Source organism: Apodemus sylvaticus, chromosome 1, assembly GCF_947179515.1.
Source record: "Apodemus sylvaticus chromosome 1, mApoSyl1.1, whole genome shotgun sequence".
NCBI classification, from domain to species: domain Eukaryota; kingdom Metazoa; phylum Chordata; class Mammalia; order Rodentia; family Muridae; genus Apodemus; species Apodemus sylvaticus.
The window spans coordinates 80,322,180-80,349,765 of NC_067472.1; the positions used below are offsets into that span (position 1 = coordinate 80,322,180).

The 27,586-nt window shown below is 50.4% G+C and overlaps 1 protein-coding gene across 1 annotated transcript; it reads left to right on the forward strand.

The window, feature by feature from the left end:
- The first annotated feature begins 364 nt into the window (after positions 1-364).
- On the forward strand, positions 365-25,890 carry Nsmce1 (NSE1 homolog, SMC5-SMC6 complex component). Its single transcript, XM_052199721.1, has 8 exons — positions 365-471; positions 5,363-5,509; positions 20,002-20,123; positions 20,278-20,355; positions 21,185-21,331; positions 24,342-24,458; positions 25,126-25,246; positions 25,693-25,890. The coding sequence occupies exons 2-8, from the start codon at positions 5,374-5,376 to the stop codon at positions 25,770-25,772; spliced, it is 801 nt and encodes a 266-aa protein (XP_052055681.1). The 5' UTR covers positions 365-471; positions 5,363-5,373; the 3' UTR covers positions 25,773-25,890.
- Positions 25,891-27,586: the final 1,696 nt, after the last annotated feature.

Here is a 27,586-nt window from a genome sequence, read left to right on the forward strand (position 1 = left end):
GCACTTTACAGATTGTGCTAGCCAACCCCAGAACCGACTGTTTTAACTCCACTTAGTAGTAGCTCCTGAATGGTCACCGCTCAACCAGTAGCTGCAGAACCAAGTTTCTAGCACAGGCTACAGGAAAACAAAAGCCACATTCTTCCTCTCCAGTCTTAAGCCTGCATTAATTTTACTACGACACAGGCCGTGGACTGTCCCGCCGTGGGCGCTCCTCCAGCTAGCGAGAGGCGGGGGCGGCGGAAGCCGTTCCGGGAAGTACGAAAACCGCGCGGGAAACCGAGTAGCTCGGAACGCAGCCCACAGGTGCGGAGGCGCCATGGCAACAGCGCAGGTTGGGGAAACGGAAGTACTCCCCTAGTGAGCAGGAGAGTGCGCATAGACTACCAATAGGAGCTTCATTACTGGCGATCTCTCCGCCCAGGAGGCGGGCTCCGAGAGTGGCTTCCGGCGTGACCCCGCTGGTTTGCGGTACGTATTAAGACTTTGGGGTGCTGCGGGGACCAGAGCGGGCGGCTGTGGGCGATGGGATCGGCCGTGGGGTCGGTGCGGGCTTTGGCGCTGGCGAGATACTGAAACCCACAAAGGGCATGGGTTGGAACAACTCCATAACAAGTTGTTCATTTTTAATTTAAATTTGAACAATTTGTCTTTTTGAGACAAGCTCGCACCATGCACCCTAGGCTGACCTGGAGCTCGAGTAGCTTCTGTCTCGATCTCCTGATGGGTCAGGCGGTGAAAGTGTGCCTTGCCATTAGCAGTGTTAGGTGACAGCCATTTGTATCGTTCTATCCAAAACGACCACACCCGCCTCGTGCCTGCACCCCCCACCCAAACCCCCTTTTGTTTTGTTTGTGGAGCCAGTATTTGAAAGCCCGAGGCTAAATGTGTTCAGAATCATCCGTTTGTCCGATTTTGGAAAAGTCTAGGATTCCTGTGCTCTGTGTTGCACTTTGTCCTGATAACCCCCAATAACACCTCTAACCCAGACCAAGTTCTCAAACAGAAGTCTGGAGAAGTCTAGATAAGGAACCTAGATCATGGTTTTTGGTCTGTCTGTCAGTCAATCATCTACCTACCTATCTAAGCAATCTAATCTATGATTATGTCTTCTAGACAGGGTTTCTCTTTGTAGCCCTGGTTATCCTGGAATTCATTCTGTAAATTAGGCTGGCCTGAAACTCAGATCTGCCTGCCTCTTCCTCCCGTGTGATGATGGGATTAAAGGTGCACCACCTCTGCCCAGCAACCATGGTTTTATTATTTGTCCAGTTTTTTTAGAAAAAAAAAATGGACTGGAAGTGCCTTAAGAGAGACTGCTTTTGTAGTACCCTCCAGGGCCCCATCACCTCTGCCTGTGTGCTTTAGTGGCCTTAGATCCCTCCTTGTAAAACACAGTTCCTCAGGTGAGTTTCAAACCAGGCTGTGCCATCAGAGCCTTAACACTGCCCAGCACAGGCTATCCATGCTGGGCAAGCTTCTCTTACTCTGTAGACGCTTGGGTTTTAAAGTCCTTTGAGTGGGCTGCGCGTATCTATGGTTAATCCTCTCTGCACAGTCCCTTGTTGCAGATAGTTGTTATCATAGCCACAGCAAACATGGCTCCTGTGATCTGTTCCACACCCATTTTCTTACTGCCTTTCCCTACATCACACCATTTACTACTCTTCACTCATGAATATTTAAGTTGCCTTCAAGTATTTTTGTTTTGTAACATACTTATAAAAATAAAACGAACACTTTGTGTGCCACCACCAGATTAAGAGCGGTATTAGTCCACCTCGCCCCTCCCTCCCCCATTGAATCCCCTTTCCAAAGTTTCCCACTGCTCTGAATTCTGTTTCCCTTGCTGCTGGTAGGCCTCACTAACTTGCTATGGCCCTGTGACAATCACTGTATACAGACAGCTCTTTCAGTCTTTGGCATCCTGTGTAAATGTGTGACTTGCTTTTTGCATATGGTGTGGTTTTGTGTGTTTGTGGTTTGTTTTGTTTTATAGCAGTTTCTTTGTATCCCTGGCTGGCCTGGAACTGGCATTGTAGACCAGGTTGCCCTAACTCAAAGAGATCCACCTGCCTCTGCCTCAGCGTGCTGGGATGAAAGGCGTGTGCCACAATGCCCAGCTTGCTACAGTGTGCTGTGAGCAGCACTGGTGTGGATGCAGTAGCCTTGCTTTCGTCCTCACTGTCCTGGATTCCACAGTGGGATTTGAATCCCTTTATATGGTTATTCCTTAGTTGATAAGGCATTTATTTATAGCACTGCCAGGTGTTTCTGGGGACATGCAAGTTTTTTAGAATCTGTTTTCCTCCAGAAGTAGATGAAAGTCATGGTCCAGGCATTCCACCACTTTTACCCAGCTGAAGATTCTTCTCTTTCTTTCCACTCCTCTTCTCTTCCCTCCTTTGGTATGTCCGAGTATGGGTGTGTCCGTGATGCCCTCAGAGACCTTGGGTCCCCCGAGCTGGACTTAACAGGTGGTTCTGAGGATGCTGGGAACAGAACTCTGGTCTTTAGTAAAAGCAGCACACGCTCTGAACCCCTGAGCAAGAGTCTGTAGCCCACACTGGCCTGAAACTCCCTCCATCCAGAGTCCAGACTGACTTCAAACTTATCCTCTTGCCAAAGTTGTGTGAGTCCTGGGAATGCTGGTGTGCATTCCAGTGACCGTGCCAGCGTGTCTTTGGCTGGCTTGTGTGATCACACGTGTCTTGTGTGATCACATGTGTTTGTGTGATCACAGCTTTTAATGTGTCCTTGTTTATGCATCACCTCTCATGCTGCCTCTGCGTCTGCTCTTGCCTTTATTTTTCTCCTCCTCTTGATCCGCAGGGCTTCTTAGTGTATTCTGAAGAAGGCTCTGTGGTTAGTGTATTTTAAACACCTTCCAGCATGTCGCCTCCTCCCCTTCCTTCCCCTCCTCTGGTATTTTTGGTGAGGTTCTATAATGAAGTCAGCCAGTACTGTATTCTTTTATGCTTTGTTCTTTGTGGCTTTTGTGGACATCCTTTCCTACTCTATGTCTTTGCTACTTTGTAGCAAATACTTTGTAGCTTGAGCACATTTTATCACCTTGTTTTCTGTGTGTACTGACTCAGTGCCTGCTTTCTCCCTTTCTTCTGACTTCTGCTGCAGTGGCTGACCATTGCCAAGCCTGGCACAGATGTCTTGTCTTTACTTTGCTTCTCCCCTGTTCCCCCCCCCCCCCCCAAAGACTGGCTTCATGAGGCCCTGCATCACCAGACCTGGCTAGGATTATTTATAACTGCATTCCCTAAGTTCTGAGCGGATGGACTTTCCTTAGTCACCTCTTGGATATTGGCTTCTAACTTCATTGTCTCATAGTCAGCCCAGTCTGCAGCCTGGATCTGGCTGCCTTGGCCTGTCCTGTTCTGCAGCCAGCAGGGCAGGCAGGATGGCCCTCCCTTTTAGCTTTTGTTGTCCTGCAGGTCACCTCTCCCTATGTTCTTCGGGCTCCCGTGCACTTAGCGTTCCCTGTGTTCACTGTGTTGTCACCTCATGATTCCGAGAAGTGCATGTTCCCCATCCTACGGTGGATTTGTGTGTGCTGCTGCAACCCTGATAACTTAACGTGAAGGTTTGTGAGGCTTCCTGTAAAGGCCTCAGCATTTGAAGAAATGGTGTGCGCTTGTATGACCATTTGCCACTTTATGATGAACTTTATTTCTGCTAATCCCTTTTTTAAAAAAAAACATAAAGTACATTTGACTCATTAATAAAACCACACTAGCTCAGTTTGCAGGATAGATTTGTTTTTAATCTTTAACTTGGTTTTCTTCTTTATTTTCTCTTCCCCTCTCCTTTTCTCCCCTCCCTTATCCCAGGGTTGAACCTAGGGCCTGGTGCATTCTAGGTGAGCTCTCTGTTATTGAGCTATTTTTCTTCATTGTTATCATTAACCTAATTGTGTAGCCAGAATTCATGTTGCCTGTCACGCAGAGGCAGAAACTGAATCCTTAAGCCGTGCTTATTCATTGAGATGGAAATCAGAGAAGACAAATAAAATTTTAAAAAGAAACCTCTGAGACAGGCATGGTAGTTCATGCGTTTAATCTTAGCATGCTCAGGAAACAGGGGCGCACAGAGACAGGAGTATTTCTATGAGTTTGAGGCTAGCCTAGTCTTCATGGTGAGTTTTAAGCCAACCAGGACAATACAGTGTGACTCTTTCTCAAAAACAAACAAGAATCTGCTTTCCTCTCCTCATGTGCAGAAAACTGATTTATACGGACTGGGAAACAGAGGCTGTCAGTCACTCCAAAGCATGGTCTTGGACCTCTGGTCACATGGTCAGCCTAGCTTCTGAGACTCTGGATGCTTTTCTGGGTATCCTCTGCGGAATTTTCCTTGTGTTTGGAGAGAGAGGGACTGGGGTGTGATCTCGGTTGTGTGACTGCATAGCCTGCATCACCCACCCATCTTCAAACCCATGTGTGTAGTGCTTACCCGGCCCCGCCTGCCTGGCAGGAGCAGGTGTTTTGATCTGCCTTGTGTCATGTGTTTGTTTATCAGCTCTGATCTTTGCGGTTTGTAGAAAGATAAGTTTTTTATTACATTTATTTTTGTATATATGCATGTCCCTCTGCGTGTGTGGGTGCACACATGTCGTAGTATTCCTGTAGAGGTCAGAGGAGAACTTGCAGGAATCGGTTCTCTTTCACCATGTGGGTCCTGGAGATTGAATTCAAGATGTGAGCCTCTGTGGCACTTGCCTTTACCTGCTAGGCCATGTTGCTGGGCTCAAAAGAGAGCTTTCTGTGAGAGAGCAGAGGAATGCAGAAGTGGCCCATAGTCCTCCTGATACATGTTTTATTGGCAGCTGGGGAGAGGGGAAGCTAGAGTCTGTTAAGGCCTTCTTGGCCGTGGGTACCATGCTTTATAGAAAGAACACAGGCCTTGGCTTAGTTTCGCCAGGGTCCAGTCTCACGGTACAGGGTACAGACTCAAGAATTATGCGGTAGTGACTGGCTACACTGTTTATCGCTGTGCTGTCCTCTCGCCTGTGTTAACTCACCAACTTACAGGAGTTCTTAGGAGAACATTTCTGGCATCTTTCCACTTTTTATGCTAGAGACTGAATAAGATGGAGACGTCAGTGGTCCGGGTCACCACTTTGTAAGTAATTAGTTAGGAGGGCTGAGCATCAGTGCTTATGGCTCCAGAGTCTCCAGAACCAGTGGGATGGACTTGAGCTTACCACTGGTCCTTTTACTTCTGGAGTCATCAGCACAAGCTGAACTTTGACAGTCCCAATCAGTGTGTGTTTCTGAACATAATGGACTGCAGACCCTCCGCCATTGCTCTAATGTGCATGCGGGTGACGGCCACACTTGTTTTCCAGCTCCCTCCGACATGCAGGGCAGCACAAGAAGAGGAGGAGCCATGACGGATGTGCATCGGCGCTTCCTCCAGCTGCTGATGACTCACGGTGTGCTGGAGGAGTGGGAGGTCCGGCGTCTGCAGAACCACTGCTACCAAGTCCATGACCGTAAGTGCTGTGCTCTGCTCCCCACAGCCCGGCTGCTGGGATGATCAGGGAGTAGCGATGCTGGGATAAAAACATGAGGAAAATAATCTGGTAGCCCTGACCCAACCATTCAAGACTCTGATCTCACCTTTCTCTACCTCCCCGAAGCGACTCTGCCATTTAGTCAGAGAAGCAGAAGCCTGGGTTCTGAATGTGACAGTTCACAGCTAGGCTCCCGTGTGCACTCCAGCACTGGTGTCCATGTCTTCAGGGTGGGAAGAGTGACTGTAACTCACAGGATCCTGAGAGCTGAGGAGTGACTTCAGCCTAGCGCAGGAAGAGTGCCCAGGGGCCCGTTGTTAGACAGAGGGCAGCTTAGCACATGGGCAGACAGCCATAGATCCAGCCTGCCTGGTGCGAGGGCCTGCTGTGTGCCCTGTGCTAGCCGTATGCATTTGGAGCATCTCCTTTGCAGGTCACTGGGAGGCGTAAGATGGTACTTGGTGACGGGGCTTGGCACACACAGATGCCTCCAGTCATTGGAAGGGCAGTGGACGTGATGGGGTCAGTCAAGAAAGCTCTTTAGACTTACAGGAAGCTGACTGTTGAGTGTCCTCATGGGAGAGTTTGTGAATGAGAAGGAAAGTTGACCCTACTCTACGATGTTACCGTGTTAAGTTCTAGGAAAGTGCAGTGCAAAGTTATTTTCCTTTCTTAGGAAAGTACCAGTGTGGACTGGAAGGTAGTGCTGTGGGCCGCAGGGTTGCGAGGTGTAGAAGAGGATGGTCAGTGGGAATCAGAGACACTTCACCTTATGCTGCGTTCCTTTCTAAAGAAGGAAGCTAGACAGGAACATAGTATACTGCTAAGAGTTTTGCTTTCTTTTCCTTCCCAGTAACCCTGACTGTCCTGGAACTCGCTCTGTAGACTAGGCTGACCTCAAACTTAGAGATGTACGTGCCTCTGCCTCCCGAGTGCCAGGATTAAAGGTGCACAAGCCCCGCCTGGCTGTGTCAGTGCACTCTTGACTGAAGTGTTTGCTTTGTTCTGCAGTTTTGTTTCCCTTTCTGTATTTCTAATTTTAACAACAACAACAACATGGTTTTAAAAAAGTGAGCCAAGCAGAAGGAGTGAGGAAGGGGGTATGGGTGGAGGACTGGGAGGAGCAGACATGAGGAAAGCGCTGAGTTAGGGCTCTGTAGAGGTAGGTAGCGCCCATAGAGAGGGGGGTGCGTGGGCTGAGAGGGGGGCAGAACAGAGAAACGGGCTTCCTTCAAGACCTGCAGAGGGGAGAGAATGTGAGAACACAGCATGGAGCCTGTTCTCCAAGCAGAGGGCACGGGTCACTCTAGACCATTCCTGGAGGGAGCGAATGCGCAGAAGCAATCAGAGGCTGGGGGCCTGAGCAGGGCGGCCTACTGAAGTGTCCTCTGCTCAGGTGCTGTTTCCAGATGGGAAGAGCCCAGCGCCCAGTGCAGACCTCTGGGAGGATTTGAAGCAGGGAACTGTGATCAGTGTCTGCTTGGGAACTGTCCTCTAGGAAGCCTGTGAGCTGCCTTTGCCTGAGCAGCAGTGGAAGAGGGGTTGGTTGAGACTCTTCACTGAGCAGGAGTATCACACCTGTCCTCCATGCTTCAAGCCCCACAGAACTTCATGTCTACCACTCAGCAGCCTCCAGAGAGAGAGAGAGAGAGAGAGAGAGAGAGAGAGAGAGAGAGAGAGAGAGAGAATGAGAATGTGAATGTTTCTGTCTCTGCCCCATTTCCCCATATGTACACCCTTACCTGGCTTTACATGGTTGCCGGGGATTTGAACCCAGTCCTCATGGCTTGCACTACTAACATTTTCCCAGCTAAGACCCATCTCCCTAATATGAGGCCACCTCTTAGCTATAGGGCAGGGTTTGTTTTCCTTCTTCCCTTTGGTTTCTTGTTGACAGCACAGTTTTGTGGTGCTGTGCTGGAGCCATATGATGCCTTAGTGCTAGTAATGAAAGCAGTTTTACTTTTATTTAACCTCTAAGTTGCTATGACCTAATTTAGGAAAGTCCTATATAATTTGTCTAGGAAGTGATTTCATAGCAGTAGCCCCTGTCTGCTTGTTCTGAGACTCCCCGTGCATACCTGAAATTTAGGCTAGTATTAAACCCCGAGTGTACTGCGCTTTCTCCTGTCCATACACACCCACAGTGACGTCTAGTGTGTGAAGGAAGCACAACAGGAGACTCACACTGAGCAGAAGACTAGCAGTGATAAGTCAAGTGAGTGTGTACTCTTGTCTTCATACCACCATACTGCTCTGTACCAAGGTGACTGCCACTGCAGGTGACATCAGAAAGTAGCAACTTGGCTGGAGGAAGCCTCTGTGACTTTGTGCACTCTGTCTGTCTATCTGTCTCTCCCTTCAAGCCCCCCCCCCCACTTTCCTCTTATTTCTGGGTTGTTTGAGACTGGGTTTCTTTATGTAGTCCTGGAACTCACTATGAAGACCAGGCTGGCCTTGAACTCACAGAGTGGTGGGATTAAATTTTGTGCCACCACGCCTGGCCATGTGCACTATTTTCTATGTTTGCCTATGCTGAGGTAAGCAGGGTATAGCCAGGCTGTTGTTCCCTGTCTGCCATCCAAGAATTCTTGTTACTGGAGAGATTTTAAAACAACTGATGATGGAACTAAAATGATATAAAAATCAAAAATGCTTACAAGACCCAGTATTATTTCTCTTCTATTCTGAAGCACTGCCCAGGAAAGTCCCTTGCACAGTGGGACAAACATTGTAAGAGAAATGTGATACAAAGTAGCGACTGATGTGCAGGCCACGCCCTGCCATGGCTGTATTCATGCACATTAGAAGCACTGTTTGTCCCAGTTTCTCCTTGTGGCCCTTGGGGGATGTTTATTCCCCATTCTCCTTGACCTGAAGTCCTGGTGCAGAGCCGTCTGGCTCCTCATAAAGAATCTGGAGACTTGTATATGTTGCTAAAGACCTTGGATTCTATCCAAGGCTTATGTCCCTGGGCATGTCGATTGTCCAGTGTTAGTGTCTGAGATTGACAGCTCAGCTCTGTGCTAGGGACTGGTGACCTTGAGTCATGAGTCACGTCATGTCTGTAGAAGCCCCTTGCTGGTCACAGGCACAGGAAGTTTAGAAAACAGAGGTTAGGAGCTAAGTGGAGGATGTCCACATTGGATCTAGGTGGAGTAATGGCGACATTTCCTTCTCCAAACAGTCCAGAAAGGACAGAATGTCAGCAAAGGCCAGCGAATTCCGGGGGGACTGACTGGGACCCCCCCCCCCACTAGACAGGCTGCCTTGTCCATTCTCCAGGACAGGTGTCCAGCAGGTCATTTAAGTTTGACACTGTCTTTGTGAGAGAAGCATCAGATTCCATAAGCTAAAGGGTGACAGTCCCCCACACTGTCCCAATTCAGGGTGCTAGCTGCGAGTTTCAGGTCACATGTACTTTTGACTGTAAGTCAAGGGCTTCTGTGAGTCCATCTTCCTGCTAGCTAATTTTCTAGACTGACCCAGCCCTCAGGAAAGTACTTTGAGATGCACAGGACTGTGGCTGTGGACTGGACATGTCTGCCATAATTGTATAACTCACACATAGACAGATAGAGAAAATGTGGAGGGTGGGACTTGGGAGGGGAGATGGTGTGGTGCTCTTGAGCCTTCTAAGTGTGCTGCCCTCCCAGAACATCAGGTTTCTTTCTGGGGTTCCAGTACTGTTCAGGGGTTTTATGAGGGTCTTATTACATGGGCCTGATTAATTAGAGCATCCTATCTATGACTAACTCACTCTTTAGATCTTCCTTTTTCTATAGTTTGGGGGGATTCTGATGCTGGCACTGTCTTTCTGGTGACCAGCTCTGTCTTTCTGGTGACCAGCTCCTACCTTGAAACTACCTAGAGTTTCCTCATTAGAACAAAAGGTATCCTCACCCTGGAAATTCAGGGCTTTTAGGAGTCCTATGCCAGGAACCAGGGGCAGAGGCTGGGTGGTGTTTCTTGTATGATAGGCAGCAATGGGGCGATACTTCGGCTGTCCTAGCTCAGCTATGCAGGGTGTCAGCCTTGGCAGACTGACCAGGCTGAGATGCAGGCACATCTAGAACGCTTAAGAGGTACCCAGTGTATCAGGAGGTCTATGTCACCAGAGAAATCACCACTTGAAGTCCAAGAGGTCAGGTAGCTTCTGCGAGGACTGGGAAGAGTTGCCTCTTCTAAGTTCAAGAACCTCCTGCCATAATTTTAAGTAAGAGATATAAGTTGACATCAGGCTGTTGAGATGATTCAGTGGGTGAAAGTGTTTCCTTTCCATCAAGTCTGATGACCTGAGTTTAGTCCCCAGTACCTACATGGTGGACGGAGAAAACCAACTCTGACTGCTGCAAAAATAAACAAATGTGAAAGGAAAATAAAATTTAAAATACATATTAAGCACTCCTAAACCAAATGCTCCACAATCTGGAATCTTTTGAGCACCAGCCTGACACAGTAGAAGTTTCCATACTCAGTCTTTCATGTACAACATTCTTTAAGCTGTTAGTGTATAGGAATCCTGAGAGAATTTCATATTTAGACTGGGGTCTCATCCCAAGATGTTGTGTTGTATAAAGTCAGATATTCCAAAGTCAAAGAGAGGGCCAAATTCTTGTCTGTAATACCGATTTTGCTCTGACTGAGTGAAGTGTGATGAGAAGGGAGTGCTATTCCCTTAGTTTATGAGGGCCGCATCCTTGTCATGTCAAAGGCTTTGTGAAGACAGATCACAGACCATGGTTTACCGTGAGCATTCTCAAGCTGATCTGCTGACTCTAACGCAAAGATGATGCAGCGGGATCAAGTGGGGTCATCTGAAGAATGTTGGGTTAGTTTGGTATTTGTCTTATTTTGGTTTTATTGCCATAAAGAGACACCATGACCTCATCAACTCTTATAAAGGAAAACATTTAATTTGTGTCTGGCTTACAGTTTCAGAGGTTTAGTCCATTATTGTCATGGGAAACATGGCAACATGCTGGGAGACGGTGCTGGAGAAGGCTCTCAGAGGTCTACATCCTGATCCACAAGCAGCAGAAGGAGATTGCGTATAAGTATATAAGAGTATACTATTGAGTATATAAGATATCAAAGCCCATCTCCACAGTGATACACTTCCTCCAAAAGGTCACACCTCCTAGTAGTGACACAACCTATGGCTAAGCATTCCTATTCAAACTACCATAGTATTTGAAAAGTCAGCTGGTGAGGTCACGGGGCTCAGCTGATAGAGTGCTTACCTGGTACACATGAGGCCTGGGTTGTAGCCCTGTACTACGTGAGCTGGGTGTGGTGTGCACGCTTGTAATCTCAGCATTTAGGAGGTGGGTGCTGATGATCAGAAGTTCTTCCTTCACTACAGACACAGTTCAAGGCCAGCCTGGGATACATGATAGAAGAAAAGAAAGTCAACTCATAAAATTATGTAATTCAGCCTCTTAACAATTAGGGTTCCAGGCCAACATCGCACACTCATATAAGGTTACTTAAGAAATATCTTACATATTCAAAAATGCTGTAGCTGTGGAATTCAGTGTGAATTTTTAACACACAGAGCATATCAGTTTGGAGCGGCCACAGCTGAAGTGCACAGTAGCTTCATGAGATAGCTCTAGAAAGTTCCTCAGCTTCTCTCGTAGGAAGCCTGCTCCTGCTTAGATCCAGGCTGCTTTCAGGAGTGTGCGGAGGCCTGTAAAACTGGTGTTGGGTCCTCGCCGCTCGGAGGAGGTGAGATGAGGTGGAGGTCAGGTGGAGGAGGTGATGTCTGCTAGGCTTTTCCTCACTAATGTGACCAGTGTGTGTCTTATGGGGAGATGCTTTAGAAGCATTTTTTTCTTTCTTTTTTTAAAATAAAGATTATTTATTTTATGCATATGAATATACTGTAGCTGACTTCAGACACACCAGAAGAGGGCATCAGATCCCATTACAGATGGTTGTGAGTCACCATGTGGTTGCTGGGGATTGAACTCAGGACCTCTGGAAGAGTAGTCAGTGCTCTTAACTGCTGAGCCATCTCTCTAGCCCCCTAGAAGCATTTTCTACTATGTGTGTGGTATGATGAGTGTAGGGTTGCTCTGGAGGGTGTGCTTGTGGAGGTAGAGGGTAGCATCTCGTGAGGTCTGCTCTGTCCTTCCTCCTTTCCCTGGGTGCTGGGGATCTCCCACTTCCATGACACAGGATTCACCAACCGAGCATCTCTGAATGGGAGCCGTTTGGAGACAGGTAAATGTTTGTTCAGTTGACTCTCTGGCTCATAATTCACTAGGATTTCTCCCTAGATTTGTTGCCTAGGGGCTGCTAGTGCCACTGACATATTGTAATTGATTTTGCTTTTAAGTTTTATGTTAATTTTTAGTAAAGTGGAAAAATTGTTCTGAAGATAAAATATTCAAAATTTTAGATATAAAAAAATTAAGGGTTGGGCTTAGTGGTGCATACCTTTAATCTTAGCACTTGGGAGGCAGAGGCAAGCAGATCTCTGAGTTTGAGGCCAGCTTGGTCTATAGAGTGAGTTCCAGGGCAGCTAGGGATACACAGAGAAACCCTGTCTTTAAAAAACAGATAGACAGACAGACAACCAGATTGGTAGCTAAAGAGATTGCTTAGGGGTTAAGAGGTCAGGGATGGCTGCTCTTTTTTTGTTTTTTGTTTTTTTTCCCCCTGAGATAGAGTCTATATAATCCAGGGTGTTTTGGAACTTACTATGTAGACCAGGCTGGCCTCAAACAGAGTTCCACTTGCTTCTGCTTCCCAAGTGCTGGGATTAAAGGACTGCACCACCACTCCCAGCATATGGGGTGGCTACTCTTGCAGAGGACATGGGTGTTCAGTTCCCAGTACCCATATTGTGGCTCAAACCAGTAACTCCAGTCTAGGAGATCCAGTACCCTTTGCTGACCTCTCTAGCACATGGGACATGTGCTAGACAGACATGCAGACAAAAGACCTCTAGGCACTAAATAAATATATCTAAGAAAATGAAGATTGGAAAACTCTCCAGTAAGCCCAACAAACAAGTCCCTGAGATCTGTGTGAACAGTTTGGTGAACTCAGTATCCATAGGACATGGGCGTCTTCCCGTGTTTGTAAACCTTCCCGGCTTTCCCTGGATTTGATGGTAGCAAGCAGCTGACCCGCCTGCGCCCCTTTCCTTTCTCTCGTGGTGAGTCACATGCGATGCTGGCATTCTAGCTGTGTCATAGTATGTAAACACATCTTCCCAGAGAGGTCTTAGGAACAATTAGAAGCTAATTCCAAGCAAAATATTCTTGTTTTTTTTAGTGAATTTACTGTATACCTGGCCTCCTTGGCTGTGGTGAGCAGTTTCTAAGCTCACTGGAGTTGGGAGAGTGGGTGCTTCCCCTGGAGGGAGTGTTAGATGGGGTGGAGCTCTGGGCATGGGCCACAGGAGGGTCACTGTACTGGAGTTCATCAGGGAAACTGTGGAGGGAAAGGTATCTGGTTAAGAGTAAGGAGATCATCCTGAAGGTGGACAAGGCATCTGGCTCTACTCGGGCAACATGGAGGACTAGTCCACTGCGCAAGTGCAGGCCACAGGGGCTCAGAGAAAGTGAGTGAGTGGCCTGTGCAGAATGGGAACCTAGGGTTACTGTGCCAGTGCATGCCCATACCCACGTCTAGCCCCAGGGATCGCGCGGTGCCTCAGACCTGCAGGGTAAGGTACTGAGGATCTGGGCTGCAGAGCAGCTGCTGTGAGCCGGTGCTGTACGTGGAGGAGGAGTGCAGAGGCCTTTTAGGGGCCAAGGCAGGCTGCTGGCCTGGGGCAGCTGGAAGCAGGCAGACCCTTAGGGACGCACACTGGAGCTGAAGCGGGGAGCTTTCAGGTGTTAAGTAGGTCCTGGCCACCCTGAGTCTGTTAGCTCTGGATAAGTGGCTGGTTTCCCGGGCCGGTTGTTAGAGTTGTGATCGGACTTAGCACAGGTCTAGTTGGGGCTTAAGCTGGTTTCCTGAGCGAGGGCTGTGGCTTACGGGTGGGACCCGGGCGGCTACTCACAGGTAAGCTTCTGTGTATGGCTTTCTGGGGAGAGTGTTCCCATCCTGCCTCAAGTCAGAAACTAGCTCTTTGTCAGACAGATAACCAGGGAATAGGGTGGATCTGTTTACTTCTTCACAGGAGGGTCTCAGGCCATGTCAGAGTCTGAAGACTGGAAGAGCCCTGTGGTGTGTGGTGCCCTGTAGTGGTCTAAGTCAGCTAACAAGCTAAAAAGAAAACCCCAGGGTTTTGTATGTTTGTTTTTAATAAGACCCTGCTGATTGTGCAGTTGCTGTGGCCCGCCCTTTTGGGATGCCGTGCTCACAGTGGTATCTCCTGCTGCCATCTGGCCTGGAGGCCCGCCTTGCTCTCACAAAACCAGAGAAGAAACTCCATGTTACAGATACAGCAAGATGAGGCGCTCTGGTTTCAGCTGGGCCTCTCGTGCTGCCCTGGTGGCACAGAGCTGTCACCATGGCTGCTTCTGTAATGAACGGGTAGATGGACACCTGCTTCAGCAAGAGCAGCCGCACTGGAGTCCAAACTGACACGGTCAACAGTAAAATTCTGCTGAAAGTGGTTTGCATGTGACGCTTCACGTCAACGTTCAGAACTCAACCAGGATGGGAATATGTCTGTGAGGAGCAGTGCTGCACAGCAGACCTCTGGCCAGGAGTGTCCTTGCATGGATATATATAGCATGACAGTGCTCAGGGACATTCTGTACACAGGCAGGACTGTTAGGTGCTCTGTAGTGAGCACGTGGTCCTGTCTTGTTCTGGTGCAGCTGTGTAGATGTGCTCGCTAGAATGTCTGTTAGGTCGTGGTTGCGGCATGCTGGAAACTGGGCCTCTGAACAAAGAAGGCATCTAAAACCTGAACTCTCGAGCTGGTGGTCCATGCAGAGACTGCGTGAGGACCATGAGCAGTCCATGAGGACAGGCCAGTGAGCAGCACTCCTCCATGGCCTCTCCAGCAGCTCCTGCTTCCGGGTTTCCGCCTTGAGTTTGTGCCCTGACTTCCTCAGTGATGGACTGTGATATGGAAATGTAAGCTGAGCCCCAACCCTCACCCCGGTTGCTTTGGCCATGGTGTTGTATCACAGCAACAGGAAGCCCAGCTAAGCCAGTCCATCTCCTTCCTGCACCCTAGAGTCTATCTATCGAGTCCCAGGCTGGCTGCTTTCCTCTTCCTTGACTCCTGAAAGTGGAGGAGTTGTTAGGCAGTTGTGAGCCCAAGGATTTTTTGAATCATTGATACAAGGAAGAACAACCACAGGGAAGGAGGAGACCAGTGCAGGAGGGCCCATCATTAATGCTGAACCAGAAGGATGGCCCCTGTGTGATTTTGATTCTCTTGGATGTATCAGTATGTGTCCATCCTGGGTGGCGATTCCTGAGGGTCTGCTGAGAAAAATGAGCAGTGCTGGGGTGACCTGACATGCTGGCGCTGAGAACTGCCAGGCGTGTTCTGTGCTTCATGGAAGATGTTTCTTTGTCCTCTCTCGCTGCCTGTGCAGCAGAGCACACAGCTGCACTGCGGTGCCTCTCATTTTTGCGCCTGCATGTCCAAAGGTCAAGATGGTCTTTCCCTCGGGGCTGATGAGTGATATACTCTGAGAGGGAAACCCAAGGGTCCCCATGCACCTCTGTGTCTGTCCTGCCAGCTCTTCCCTTGTTCCAGCTCAGTAATTCTCAGCCTGTGGGTCTCAACCTCTTTTGAGATCAAATGACTCTTTTACTACAGGAGTTGCATATCAGATATTTACATTATTATTCATAACAGTAGCAAAATTGTAGTTGTGAAGTAGCAATGAAATCATTTTTTGGTTGGGGTCACCACAACATGAGGAACTGTGTTACAGGGTTGCAGTGTTAGGAAGGCTGGGAATCACTGGAATGAAAGGGTTGCAGCATTGGGAAGGTTGGGAACCATCGCTCCGGCTCCAGTCAGCTCTGCCTGGCACTCGGACCTGTAGCAGGGCCTGCCTTGCTAGTAAACTCAGGTGGCCTTCTTGCTGTCACAGGACAACAGTTTGGGCCCCTGAGGCTGATTTTTACTCTTATTTTCTCTGTCTAAAAATAACATTTCCTATCTTTGGTGATTCGTTTAGAACAAAAATACTTCTTAGCCAGAGGTTAGGGCAGCAGACTTCCTGACCATCTGCTATTAGGGTCCAATGTGTAGTGAACTGTAAGCCCCACAGCCTGTATAGGCAGGTAGGCTCTGATTTAGCAGGAAGTTCTTTAGTAAAGGCACACTAGATTCAGCTATACAAAAGGGAGAAAATACATGTAAGCCAGAGAAAAGCGGTCTCAGAGGGCTAAACTCTCAAGTCCGAGAGGCCTGTTTTGTTTAGTGGGACACCGCCCTGTGAAGCCGGGCCCCAGGCTCTAACTGGTCCTGTCAAGCCTGTCCTAATGGAAAAGCAGCAGAGCATCTTCCCAGGCCCATGCGGATCTTTCCCTGTCTACAGCCCGTCTTGGGGTAGGACCAGACCAGGCTGAGCTGATGCCCTGCATGCCGATGTTGGCCACTTGGCTTCCGGCACATCGTCTCCAACTTCAGCAGCCTCTCCGGTGACTTCATCCAGGCACTGCAGTTTCTGTGCTCCCCTCCCATCCCCTGGCAGAGCCCCCTTTTTGTGACTGAAGACCGAGACAGCTCTGGGATGTGGTGGGTGAAGGCTCTCAGGTTTTCTCTGCTGAGCGTGTATGGCTTAGTGCCTGGGCTGAGGATCCGGAGTTTGGCAGCCCAACTCTATGTCCAAGTTAGGGAAACTCTGAGCTGTTTACTCTCTTTAGGCAACCAGTGGAGAAAGAGGACATTAATAATGCACCTGGTAGGGTGGCTGTAATGATAAATGCACCATACCAGTTCCCAGTGTCCAGCAGGCCGTAAGGTGCATTAATTATAGTTTCATGATCACAGCCTAGAAGAAAAACAGGCGCTGCGTGACAAGTAAAGAGACAGACCCTGGCTAGGCCCAGAGCCTGCTCACCTGGTGGCTGAGCAGACCACATTTCACATTGCTGCTGCTGCTGCTGCTGCTGCTGCTGCTGCTGCTGCTGCTGCTGCTGCTGGGAGAAGCAGTCTCTGATTGGCTTGTGTGACCCTCGGTGTTTGAAGTATGTCCCATTTTCTCAGTAGGTTCAAGATTCTGAAGAGAGGTTTGGTGTGAGTAGTGGGAATTAACTTAAATCTTTCACAGTAGAATTTTATGACTGGAAATACTTGCCTTAGCGTCACATGGCACAGTTGGGGGCACACGGGGCCACATGTAGCTGGCAGGTTTACACACTGTAGCTTCTTGGCCAAGACCTCCTGGAGCAATAGAGACAGAGCAGTGCCCACTTGCTGTTCAAGGGCTGCAGGGTGGGCAGCAGCACCTTGGGTAACCTTGGTGCTGAGTGGCAGCACCCTCAATCTTGGTAGCACAAGAGAGACCCCAGAGCTGGCAAGCTTAGAGTGGAGTGTGCTGGGAAGCTTCTAGAAGGACATGGGGGTGCTTGGCATCTGGAGCCAGGCTTGGGATTCCTGGGTGGGTGGCCAGATGTGGTAATTGGTGACCACCATGAGGTTACTGTTTGAGATCTCTGGGGGGTAGTGCCGGGAACTCTGGCTAGCTTGTCAGGGCTGAGCCAGGCCAGGAGGCTGAGGAGATTAGAGGACACTGAGAGCTGTGTAGGCCATCTGCAGCAGTTAAGGGAGGGTTTGAGGTAAAAAGTAGCGTTGGCTTTCAGGGATGAAAGGGGAGATGAGCTCACAAAGAAGCTACTGGCCCTCTTGCTACCAAAGAGAAAAGCCAGTTTGGAGCTAATGAGGTTGTGGGGACCTGTTGGACATGAGGTCATTGGTGGAGGCAGCCGCATGGATGTGGCCTTCCTGGGGGATTGTGTGAAAAGAAGGCTGACCTCAGCCCACCCCCCGGAGTACTTGGAAAGTACAGTGTGTTAGCGCGCCTTTGATCTGCCCACAGAGTAGAGTTTTCTGAATGACACCTTGAGGTGCCTCTTTGGTGGAAAATGTGAATTGTCCCTTTCAGAGGGAGGTGAGATTTGTTCTTTGTGTCACATTAGGTGGACTGGGCTGAACCTGATCACAAAGGATCTTGTCACTTACCCAGTGAGGGGTAGTGATGCTAAAAAAACTCGATGTTATAAATGGCTCAGTAATAGATTTGCTCTGGAGAACTTAAGTCACACAAGTAGAATTTAGCTAAAGGAACACTGCCTTCAAAACACCCAAAAGTAAGTAAGTGGTCTCTAACCGGGTCTGTTAGAGGTAGGGGAAAGTTAGGGTCCTAGGATGTAAATGCCTGCTTACCAGAAGGACAAGCCTTGAGATTCTATTCCTATAACAAAGGAGACATTACTAACTTAGAACCAGCCTTTAGGCCCATCCCCAAAGATATACCTCTAATGGCAGCTCAAAGGGGGCAGTGCAGGATCACAACCATCAATAATCATCAGTAGTCTGCTAGGTGGATAAGTGGACCTGGGTAACAGCTATTCGAAAAGAACACTTGTGTACGGAAGAGATAGTTTTGGCAGTGTCTTTGCTGTGTAAGTTTCCCATCTGCCCAAGTGGACAGACTTGCAGTCTCCACCTGTCTCTGTTTAAATTGTTCTAAGTGTGACTTGGGGCTGGGACCTAAAAAAGGTTTTTTGTTTTTTTTTTTTTTTTTTTAAAAAGAGGTCAGTTTACATAAGTTAGCAAAATCATCTGTTCAAGGCCAGTTATTCCTTGGGTGTTAGCCAGTGCTGGACACACCCTTCATTTCTAAGTGTGTAGATAATTCCTCACTGGGAAGGCGTGCTGTTTCTATTACAGTGGCTCTTGAGCACCCGAGTCCCTTGCCAGAATCAGTATCAGTCTTCCAGAGTTGGTGCCTGGGGATCAGAGAGGCTCCTCGCCGTGCGTCAGCCATCTTACATGCCCAGGAGAGTGCTTCTTGGGAAAGGCCTCTTCCACATCATTTCCTTCCACTTAATAGCTGGTGCCGATTTTTCATTTAGCTTGCATTTATTAAACAAAAGGAAAAAGAGCCAATGCAGCACACGTATGTGACTATTACTGTGAACCCATGAGCCTGGGTCTTCATATGCTCTTAATGGTGCATGTCTTCCCCTGCTACCAATACAATCTTTTTTGTCTTTTAAGCTGACTTCATTTTTGTTTTACAGTGTTAGAAATGCCCACTTTCTGTGGGAAGCCAAACAGTCAGGGATCAGACCCCGGTGATGACCCTTTAGATGAGTCTTCTTTCTCGTGCTAGCCTTAGTGGCCTGCATAGTGCGGAGTAACCTGGCCTGTGTCCTGGGTTTGATTTTGTTGTTTTTATTATGGTTTACAGCATAAATGGTGGCATGGTATCTGTTTCTGTTTTGTTTTTTTCCTGCAGTTTTTTCTCAGTGGTTCTATTTTTTTTAATTAAAAACATTTTTTTTTTTTGCTTATTTTTTTCATGACAGGGTTGTTCTGTGTAGCTCTGGCTGTTCTGAAACTCACTTTGTAGACCAGGCTGACTGTTGAACTCAGAAGCCTGCCTGTGCCTCCCAAGTGCTGGGGTTAAAGGCATGCACTAACACTGCTGGGCATCCCAAAGTAATTTTAAAGTATAAATCTTTTGAAATTATTTTAATAATTGAAAACAGTAATACTCTTGCCTTGAAAGTATCACATTGCAGATAGGTAATTCCAGCATCTGAAGCTGGCCATATGCCTTCGCTATGTTAAGGAAGGTTCTGTTGCCTCCCCAGGGCTGGCTGTCCTAGCTGGGGTGTGTGCCGTGTGTCTTCTCCCTGTGCAGCCTCTCCTGGTCTCTCTCACCAGCTAATTAGTTTCTGTTCACCTGAGTCCCCACAACATTGCTTCGGGATCTCCTTCCCTCCTCAGACTCAGGGCTCTTAAAAAGGTCTCTGTCTGTGGCCTCCTGACAGTGGCATAGCGTGAGCTTCTGCTACAGCCAGGCTCCCCTAGCTCACACCATCTCTGCCCGTGCTCAGCGGAGCCAGTGGAAGGACACTTGGGCAATAGCCACATGGACTATGCTCAGAACAGGGCTTCTTCTCCTGTGAGTGCCTCAGTGAGCCTCTCTTGCCCTGCTGTGGCTCTTTATTTAGGCCTGGACTGGCCCAAGGCCTTCAGGTGTGTCCTGGATGGCTTCATTGGAGGAGGGAGCTGTGGAGGGTCACTGGCACAGCAAAGACGCCTTGGGACAGAGGAAGGAAGCCACTGTCTCAGTGGTCTGAGATAACAGTCTCGGCGGCCTTTCTGCCTCACTGCACCCTCTCTGTCTCAGCTTATCTTCGAGCACTCCGGGAAGAAAGAAACCACAGTATTGGCATTGGACCAAGAAAGCCAAACCATTTCTGGCTAGGCGGCTAGTGTGCTCAGGTGCCAGTGATTGAAACAGGCTGTGTGTGCTTTTCTGATGAATCCACTCTCATCCCTGCCTGCTTATTTCCAGGAAATGCTACTGTAGATAAGCTAGAGGACTTCATCAACAACATCAACAGTGTCCTGGAGTCTCTGTATATTGAGATAAAGAAAGGAGTCACAGAAGACGATGGGAGACCCATTTATGCGCTGGTATGTGAGGCAGCGCCCTCTACTGGCATTTTGAGTAACTAGCACAGAGGGCTCTGCAAGGTGGCTCATTCTGACCCACTCTTCTGAGAGGGAGGAGAAAGTGATCAACTTTGTGGTGGAGACGTGGCCTGATCCTTACGTGGTTTATTTTTAGGTGAATCTTGCTACAACTTCAGTTTCCAAAATGGCTACGGATTTTGCAGAGAACGAGCTGGATCTGTTTAGAAAGGCTGTGAGTACAGTATTCATCTGCAGTTGTGGCGGTCACTGTCACGCTCCCCAACTTCCTGGGTCTCACAGGGAGCGACAGGCCTTAAGCTACCTGCCAGACAAATCACCTGAGAACTTGTTGGAGTGTGTGGGTCCCAGTCCCTGCCCCAGAATGCTGTGAACCCAGCCCTGCACTTCAGTGAGGCGCTCACTGAATGGTTGCCGTGCTAGGGCCCCCGCTCTTCCATGCTTCGTAGCTCAGCCGTCTGCCGCACACCGGGCTAACGCTGGTTCTGAGTCCTGGGAGCACATAGCAGTTACTGGAAAGGGAGGAAAGGAGCGCCCCTCTCCAGCCCCAGCGTGACTGAGCCCTTTGAGACAGGTTCTAGTTTTATGGTTTCATCGTGCCCCTAGGCTGTCAGCAGTGGTGTGGAGAATAAGGCTAGGACAAGGGCCACAGCCTGTGTGGACATAGGATACCCAGCTCCTGTCCTGCCACAGGCGTCTTAAAGTCTTAGGTGTGCCTGGTGTGAGGCCATGCAGCTTCTCCTGACGCACACTGGCTCTGCTCCTCTGCCTGAGAGAGGGGAGGTGCTCCCTTGGGTGCCCAGTCATTCGCTTTTTCTCCTTCTTCTGGGAGACGGAGGCAGGGCAGGAGCGCTCCTCGGGACGGTGCAACAGGAGTTGGATTGGACATGTCCACTGATGATGCATTCTCTTCCTGAAGGGCTGTCTGTACCACTTTGCTTGTGTTGAGACCATTTTACCCCATCCCCGCCAGGGCTGGCTGGAGGCTTAGGTGCTGTGATTTTTATTCATATAGACGGCTAAGACACCTCTTTCCCTTGCAGTTGGAACTGATTGTTGACTCTGAAACTGGCTTTGCTTCTTCGACAAACATTTTGAACCTAGTTGATCAGCTCAAAGGCAAAAAGATGAGGAAGAAGGAAGCGGAGCAGGTGCTGCAGAAGTTCGTGCAGAGCAAGTGGCTGATCGAGGTACCCTGGCGGCCTCACCGCTCCCTGGGTGTGCGCTCAGCTGGTCATGTGGGCCCTTCTCCACCGTAGGCTTTCTGTGACCTATGAGAGGAGAGCCTGTGCTCCCTGACACTCACGTGGTCTGTCTTGAGTGCTGCAGCCACAAGTGGAAGAAGCTGGACTCGGTGGAAGGTTCATCCGAGCTCTGGCGCAGACAGGCATCACGTGGTGGTGTGAATGAAAAGGGCCCCACAGGCTCGTGTGTTTGAACACTCCTGGTTGGTGGAACTGTCTGGGAAGGGGCAGGGGCACGCTCTTACTAGATATGTGTCTCTAGGGCGTGGCCTTTGAGGTTCCAAACTACTCCCATCATCCCCCTGTGCTCCCTGCCTCCTGCTTATGGATTGGGATGCAAACTGTCAGCGACTGCACCGCCACCATGCCTGTCTGCCGGCTGCCGGGCTCCCTGCCATGATCGCCATGGTCTCTAGCCCTCGGGACTGCGAGCCCTAAATTAAATGCTTCCTTTTATAAGTTATCTCACGCACGGCTATGGACAAGTAACAGAGATGAAGTTTGTGGGATGAACCTGGCCCCAACGCCTTCCTGGGTCTGACCTCTAGTACAGGTCACTGCTCTTTCATTCCTGTGCCTGGGGACAGGAGTCCTGGTGTGGGAGGGGCAAGCGTGAGAGTGTGAAGGGCCCTGCTGGGCCACCTGCCATAGGAGGCTTCTAGAATGCTTGTTGTGACAGCATTGTTAGCACTGTGCTGCCGGGGGCCAGTGCTCTTGGCCCTTCCACTTAGGACACTGACGCTAGAGGTGCACAGAGTACATGGAAACCCAGGTGGGTCTGGGGGGAGCAGGCTGTGTGGGGAGGCCCGGCTGGAGCGAGGCACATGCCCCAGGTTTTTCCCCAGAAAAGGCACTACTGTTTCCAGAAGCCCAGGCCTGAACTCAGGCTGGCCCCATGGCTCACAGCTCTGCCCCACCAGAGCCCCAGCATACTGCCTCCAGCCTCTTCCCTGGGTAGTCAGTCCATGGCCGGCCTGATAGTGCTGGCTGTGGCCGCATCCACCACCCTTCACTGCCTTCTCTGGTAAGAGAGGTAGGAGTGGCCTCGGGGACTGAGGAGCATCCTGGGGACATTTCTGTTTGCCCTGTGAAGGTGTGTGCTGACCACAGCTCGGGTGTTTAGCCTGTGTTGACACCCTGCCAGCATGCAGCCCAGGTAACAAGCCTGGTTAGGTGCCTGTAGCAGAACTATCACTGACTCTTCAGTTTCTTGTCCTCTCTGGGGTGGGTTTGTCAGTGTAGAATGTTTTCTCTCTTTGAGAGATGTGCTCTCTTTGAGGTAGACTGAGAGCAGGGGTTCTGACTTCACCGTCCTGTTTCCGAATGTGCCTGACAACTGAGTGCTCAGCAAGTGCTTGCTGAGTGGGTGACCGGCCAGAGATGGACTCCCTGTGAGTTCTTTGCTGCTCGCAGGCTGGCGACAGAGAGGAGGAGTCCCCCCTCCAGCTTCTGAGGCCTACCATGGTGTCCAGGGCCTCCAGGCCCCTGTCCTTCTAGTGCCTTTCAGAATGAAGATGCTGGCTGTGTATAATGAGAGTCCTGAAAAAATCTGTGAGCTGCTATGGAGGGGAGCATGGAGGGCCTCCACCTTGGCACCTGAGAGCCCCTTGGTCTCCTCAGTCCTGCCACTGGGCATCCTTTGAGTTCTTGTTCACCATGTATCTGGTGAAGGAAGACACAGGCTCAGGCAGTAGGGGGCGTGGCTGGGAGAGCCCTCTGGGCTCCTCTACTATCAGGGCAGGGCTGCTGTGAGTTCTGTGGGGGACCCACTGAAGGATTGTTGACCAGGTTGCTGGCTGGTCCCTGCCAAGCCTTCCTAGGCACCCGGTTCCTTGATTAGAGTCATCTTTGGCCTCGGAAATGCAGCCTCCCTTTGCTAAGGCTTCCCAAGGCTTCCCACAAGGTGTTATCACTCAAGGGCATAGGTGTTGTGCAGCTGGATGGCCCATTAGGAGGCTCTGGACTGGAGGGTGGTAAGTCAGGCATCAGAGCTTGGCCCATATCTCCCCATAGTCCAGGTTGGCTCCCTCTGGTGGGGTGCAGCCTGGAGCAGGGAGCTGGCTGAGTAGTGGGCCACTAGTAGACCTGGGACTCCCACAGGACTGAGAATAGCTTGAAAGTTAGCCATGCTCTTACCACACCTGAGGAGGCTCCAAGTCCCTGTCTGCCTAGCAGTAACCACTGCTCAGGATACTGGACTAGTGCTTTGTGTACAAAGGTCTTTCTATTTCTGAACTCCTTTCCCACTGCCCACTCTGGCTCCTGGAACTAATTTCACTTGCTTCCTTGGTCACCAGGCCCCCTCATAAATGCCCTGCTCCCACCCTACCACTTCTGCCTTGGAAAGGAAGCCCAGCTTCCACGAGCACCACTGTGTGGTGGGTGAGGAGGGAACTCAGGTGTGGACAACAGCAATATCAGGGGGACTGTTCTGTCAGGCTGTCTCCTCAGCCTTTCTGTGTGGCCATCCTGTCAGCTTCCCTTTGCCCACTTCACATGCCCAGGACCCGAGACTCCACGCTGACACCTCCAGCTTCATTTGTAGAGCGGCAGGCAGGCCTGGCAGTGACGGGCAACACTGGTGGGAAGGGGTCTGGAAGTGGGCACCCTGCTGGGGTTATCCAGGGGAGACTGCTCTCCTCCCTGGCCTGTCTTCCCTTGCTGAAGACACTGACTGTGACTAGCTTGTGGGGCAGCTGTGGTCATCACATCGGTGAAGGCAAGGGGGGTTCTGAGATCTGGAGGGTAAGAAGACTTTCACCTCCATTGTCTGTTTGACAGTTACTTTCCCTTTCTTGAGGTTTGGCCAAGGAGACTCTGCTGACATTGGTTGGCTGGGATTGGTTGACAACGTGCAGTGACTACTAGAGCATCTAGACCTAGTCCCCGTGCACTCTGGGCTGTGGGACCAGGAGAGTCAGCCCTAAGCTAGCATGAGTGTGTTGTATCCCTGCAGAAGGAGGGGGAGTTCACGTTGCATGGCCGAGCTATCTTGGAGATGGAGCAGTTCATCCGAGAGAGCTACCCAGATGCTGTGAAGACTTGCAACATCTGCCACGGCCTCCTCATCCAGGTACTGCAGGCAGCAGTGGGAGCGGGTCCTGATGCTCGGCCCGCTGGACCTCCACTGTTAGCTCCCTCAGAATGCGGCCCCTTCCGGACAGGCCGTGATGTGCTCCCCTACTGATGCACCCCTAGTTCTCTCCCTGGCCGTTCAGCTCTACCCCAAGGGTGCTGTTGGGCGCCGGCGGATCTCTGTGATGCGTGGTCCCCTACCTACCATTCTTCTCAACTGCAGCTTCGCAGGCGTCCTGTGACTCAGTCAGGCTGGTTGCCTGGGTTTGCTTCTTTTAGATTGTCTTGGGCAACCAGACATTCTGATCTTCTGTGCGTATCTGCAGGGGGCCCATGATATTTCTATGTTCAGATTCTTGGAGGTGGAGTTTCTGGCTTACAGCATGCTTCTCTTGACCTTAAAGTGTTACCATGTTACCACTTGGCCTATGAAAAGCTGTATGCCTCTATCAGGGAGCCTGTGCTTGGGGCTACAGGTGCTTGGCAGGGAGGGAGGTTTTCAGTATCTCCCATTCATGTCTACTTGTTCAAATTTTATAGTGAAACGGCTTGGGATTATTGCCAGCATTAAGTTGGGGCCTGCTAGCCATTTTCTTGCAGCTTTCTGAAGGTTTGTGAAGTTGAGAGGTGTGCTGGTCCTTGGTCATCAGGCTTTCTTGTTTCAGGGTCAAAGCTGTGAGACATGTGGAATTAGGATGCATTTGCCTTGCGTGGCTAAGTACTTCCAGTCCACCCCTGAACCACGCTGCCCCCACTGTAATGACTACTGGCCTCACGACATACCAGGTATGTGGTCCCCAGAGTGCTCATGGGATGGGGTGACCTTGTGATGGGCTGTCTGTGGGACCTCTGTTCTAAGTCTGGGTCCCAAGAGCACCTTTGGAGGGAGGGCTGAGGACTCTGAGCATGAAGGTCACTGTTGGTGACCTGCTGAAGCACAGGTTAATGCTTCCTGCCTGCCTGCCTGCCTACTTTGTTCTACAGGGCTCTAAAATCCAATAGAAACTCAAGGCTTGGTAGGGTCAAACAAGGCTGTCTGTATAGCCATCCAGGAACAGGGATGGGAAAGCGCTCCCCAGCTCCCTCAGTGAGCTGTGCTGCCCAGCTCACGGTGCTGTGGGAGGAGGGTTAACAGTGGCAGGTCCTCATGGGAAACAGCTGTAGATGTCAGCTGGTGTTGTGTGTGATCGGTCCATTCTGCTCACTGTGTCTCCATGCTGTTCTATACGCAGAAGTCTACGACCCTGAGAAGGAGAGGGAGGCTGGCATCTCCAAGTCAAGCAGGAAGTCCTTGCGGACCCGGCAGCACTAGCCGTGCCCTGCCTGCAGTTGTCTCTTGGTGGGATGGCCCACACAGCCCAGTTACAACTGCCCTGCTCCTTTGTTGATACTTGCTTTTAACACATTTTTATTAAATGTTTCCTGATGGAGCTGTGCTCTGTAATCCAGGGTTTGGGGGGGGGTTGGGGTGGGAGGGCGAGCTCCCCTTGCTGAGTTGAGTAGGCTGGCCCTGAAAGGCAGCCCTGGGCAGGGTTTCTTTGTCTGACTCTGGGTGCCTTTGCTTTGTTGCAGTTTGGCCCATGGTGTGAGCCTTGGTGTCCACAGCTACAATAGGACCTTACTCTGGTCCCAAGTGCAGCAGACCCCTGCAGGCCGGGCTGGACCAGATCTGTGCTGTTTCTGTGGGGCCTGGTCCTCATCACCCCACCAGTTATTTCAGCAGTAGCCTAAGAGTTAGTCCAGCCTGTGCCCCTGCGTCTACATCAGGCTGTTCTCAAACCCTGTCCAGCCCCTGCCATGTGGCCTCACAACTGCTGTCCAGCCCAGATCCCTCCTCTCACTTCCAGCTGCTGCAGCTGCTCTGCTCCTGGCCCCATGCCCCTGGACAGCACACGCCATCCCCTGCTGAAACCTTGGTTTGATTTCAGATGATTGTGTTGAGTTGGGACTCAGGGTGAGGGTTCTCACCTGCTCCCCTCAGCCTGCCTTCCTTTCTCAGCTGCTGCTCTTTGGTCCCGGGGCTCACCACCACAGGACGGGGCTCACCACCACAGGACGGGCTCACCACCACAGGACGGGCTCACCACCATAGGACGGGGCTCACCACCATAGGACCCGTTGCCCTTCTTTGATCAGCACTTGTGGCACTGTGGTCCCCTGCTGCCTGCTTCTATTCACCCCAACATGTCAGGGCCCATACTGGCCCAGATGAGGAGGGACATGCTACTGTTCCTTCTGGAGAGGCCTAGGCTGGTGGTTCCAATGATGTCACCAGGTCACCCTACTTTTTACCTCTGTTGAACTCTGGCAGGAAGGCAGAACTGGTATAGAATAGCCAGGACTTGGAATTGGGGGCTCTGGGTTGGAGTGTGAGTCCCTGGTCCCAGGATCCCCTGTACCCTCACAGCCTTCAAGTTGACGGTCAGGGGCAGTCCCTCGAGTCCTGCCCTCAGGACCACATTGGGCAAGGGGGCTCTCCTGCCCCTGCAATGTTACAGTGGTAAAGCTCAGGCCATCCCTGAGGGTGACCCAGGAGCTCTGGAGATAGCGTCTTCCTGCCACCTGCGTCCATGCCTCTACGCTTTGTCTTACCATAGCACCAACCAGTCAGTGTAAGCATCCCACAGGACTGACACTCCCCACCCACGACCCTCACCTCTCCAGGTCCTAGTTTGATGTTCATCAACTAGAGTCTGTCCTGTCCTTTACAATCTGTCCAGCCCTCTGGTCCCTCTGGTGCCACTGGGTGGGAATCATTGACTAGACCAGGCCCCATCCACAACCTTCCCACTTGCAGGCCTTTGTCTACACTGTGACATCTGAGACTGGTTAGCTGGCTTCACCGAAGGCTTGTACTGCTCCAGTCGTACTGTTCTTCGTTTCCCAGGCCTGGTTGTCCCTCTTTGGCCTTGTCCTACTTCACCCTTATTGATGTAAACACCATGAGCAAAGGGATCTGGGAAGGAGAGGTTTACTTCTTATCTCAGCTTTCAGCCCATTTGAAGTACAGGAGCTCACGCAGAGGCCATGGAGGGGTGCTGCTTACTGGCTTGCTCTCTGGCTTGCTCTCCTGCTTTCTTATACAACCCAGGACCACCTGCCCAGGGACGGGACCTCTTGCAATGG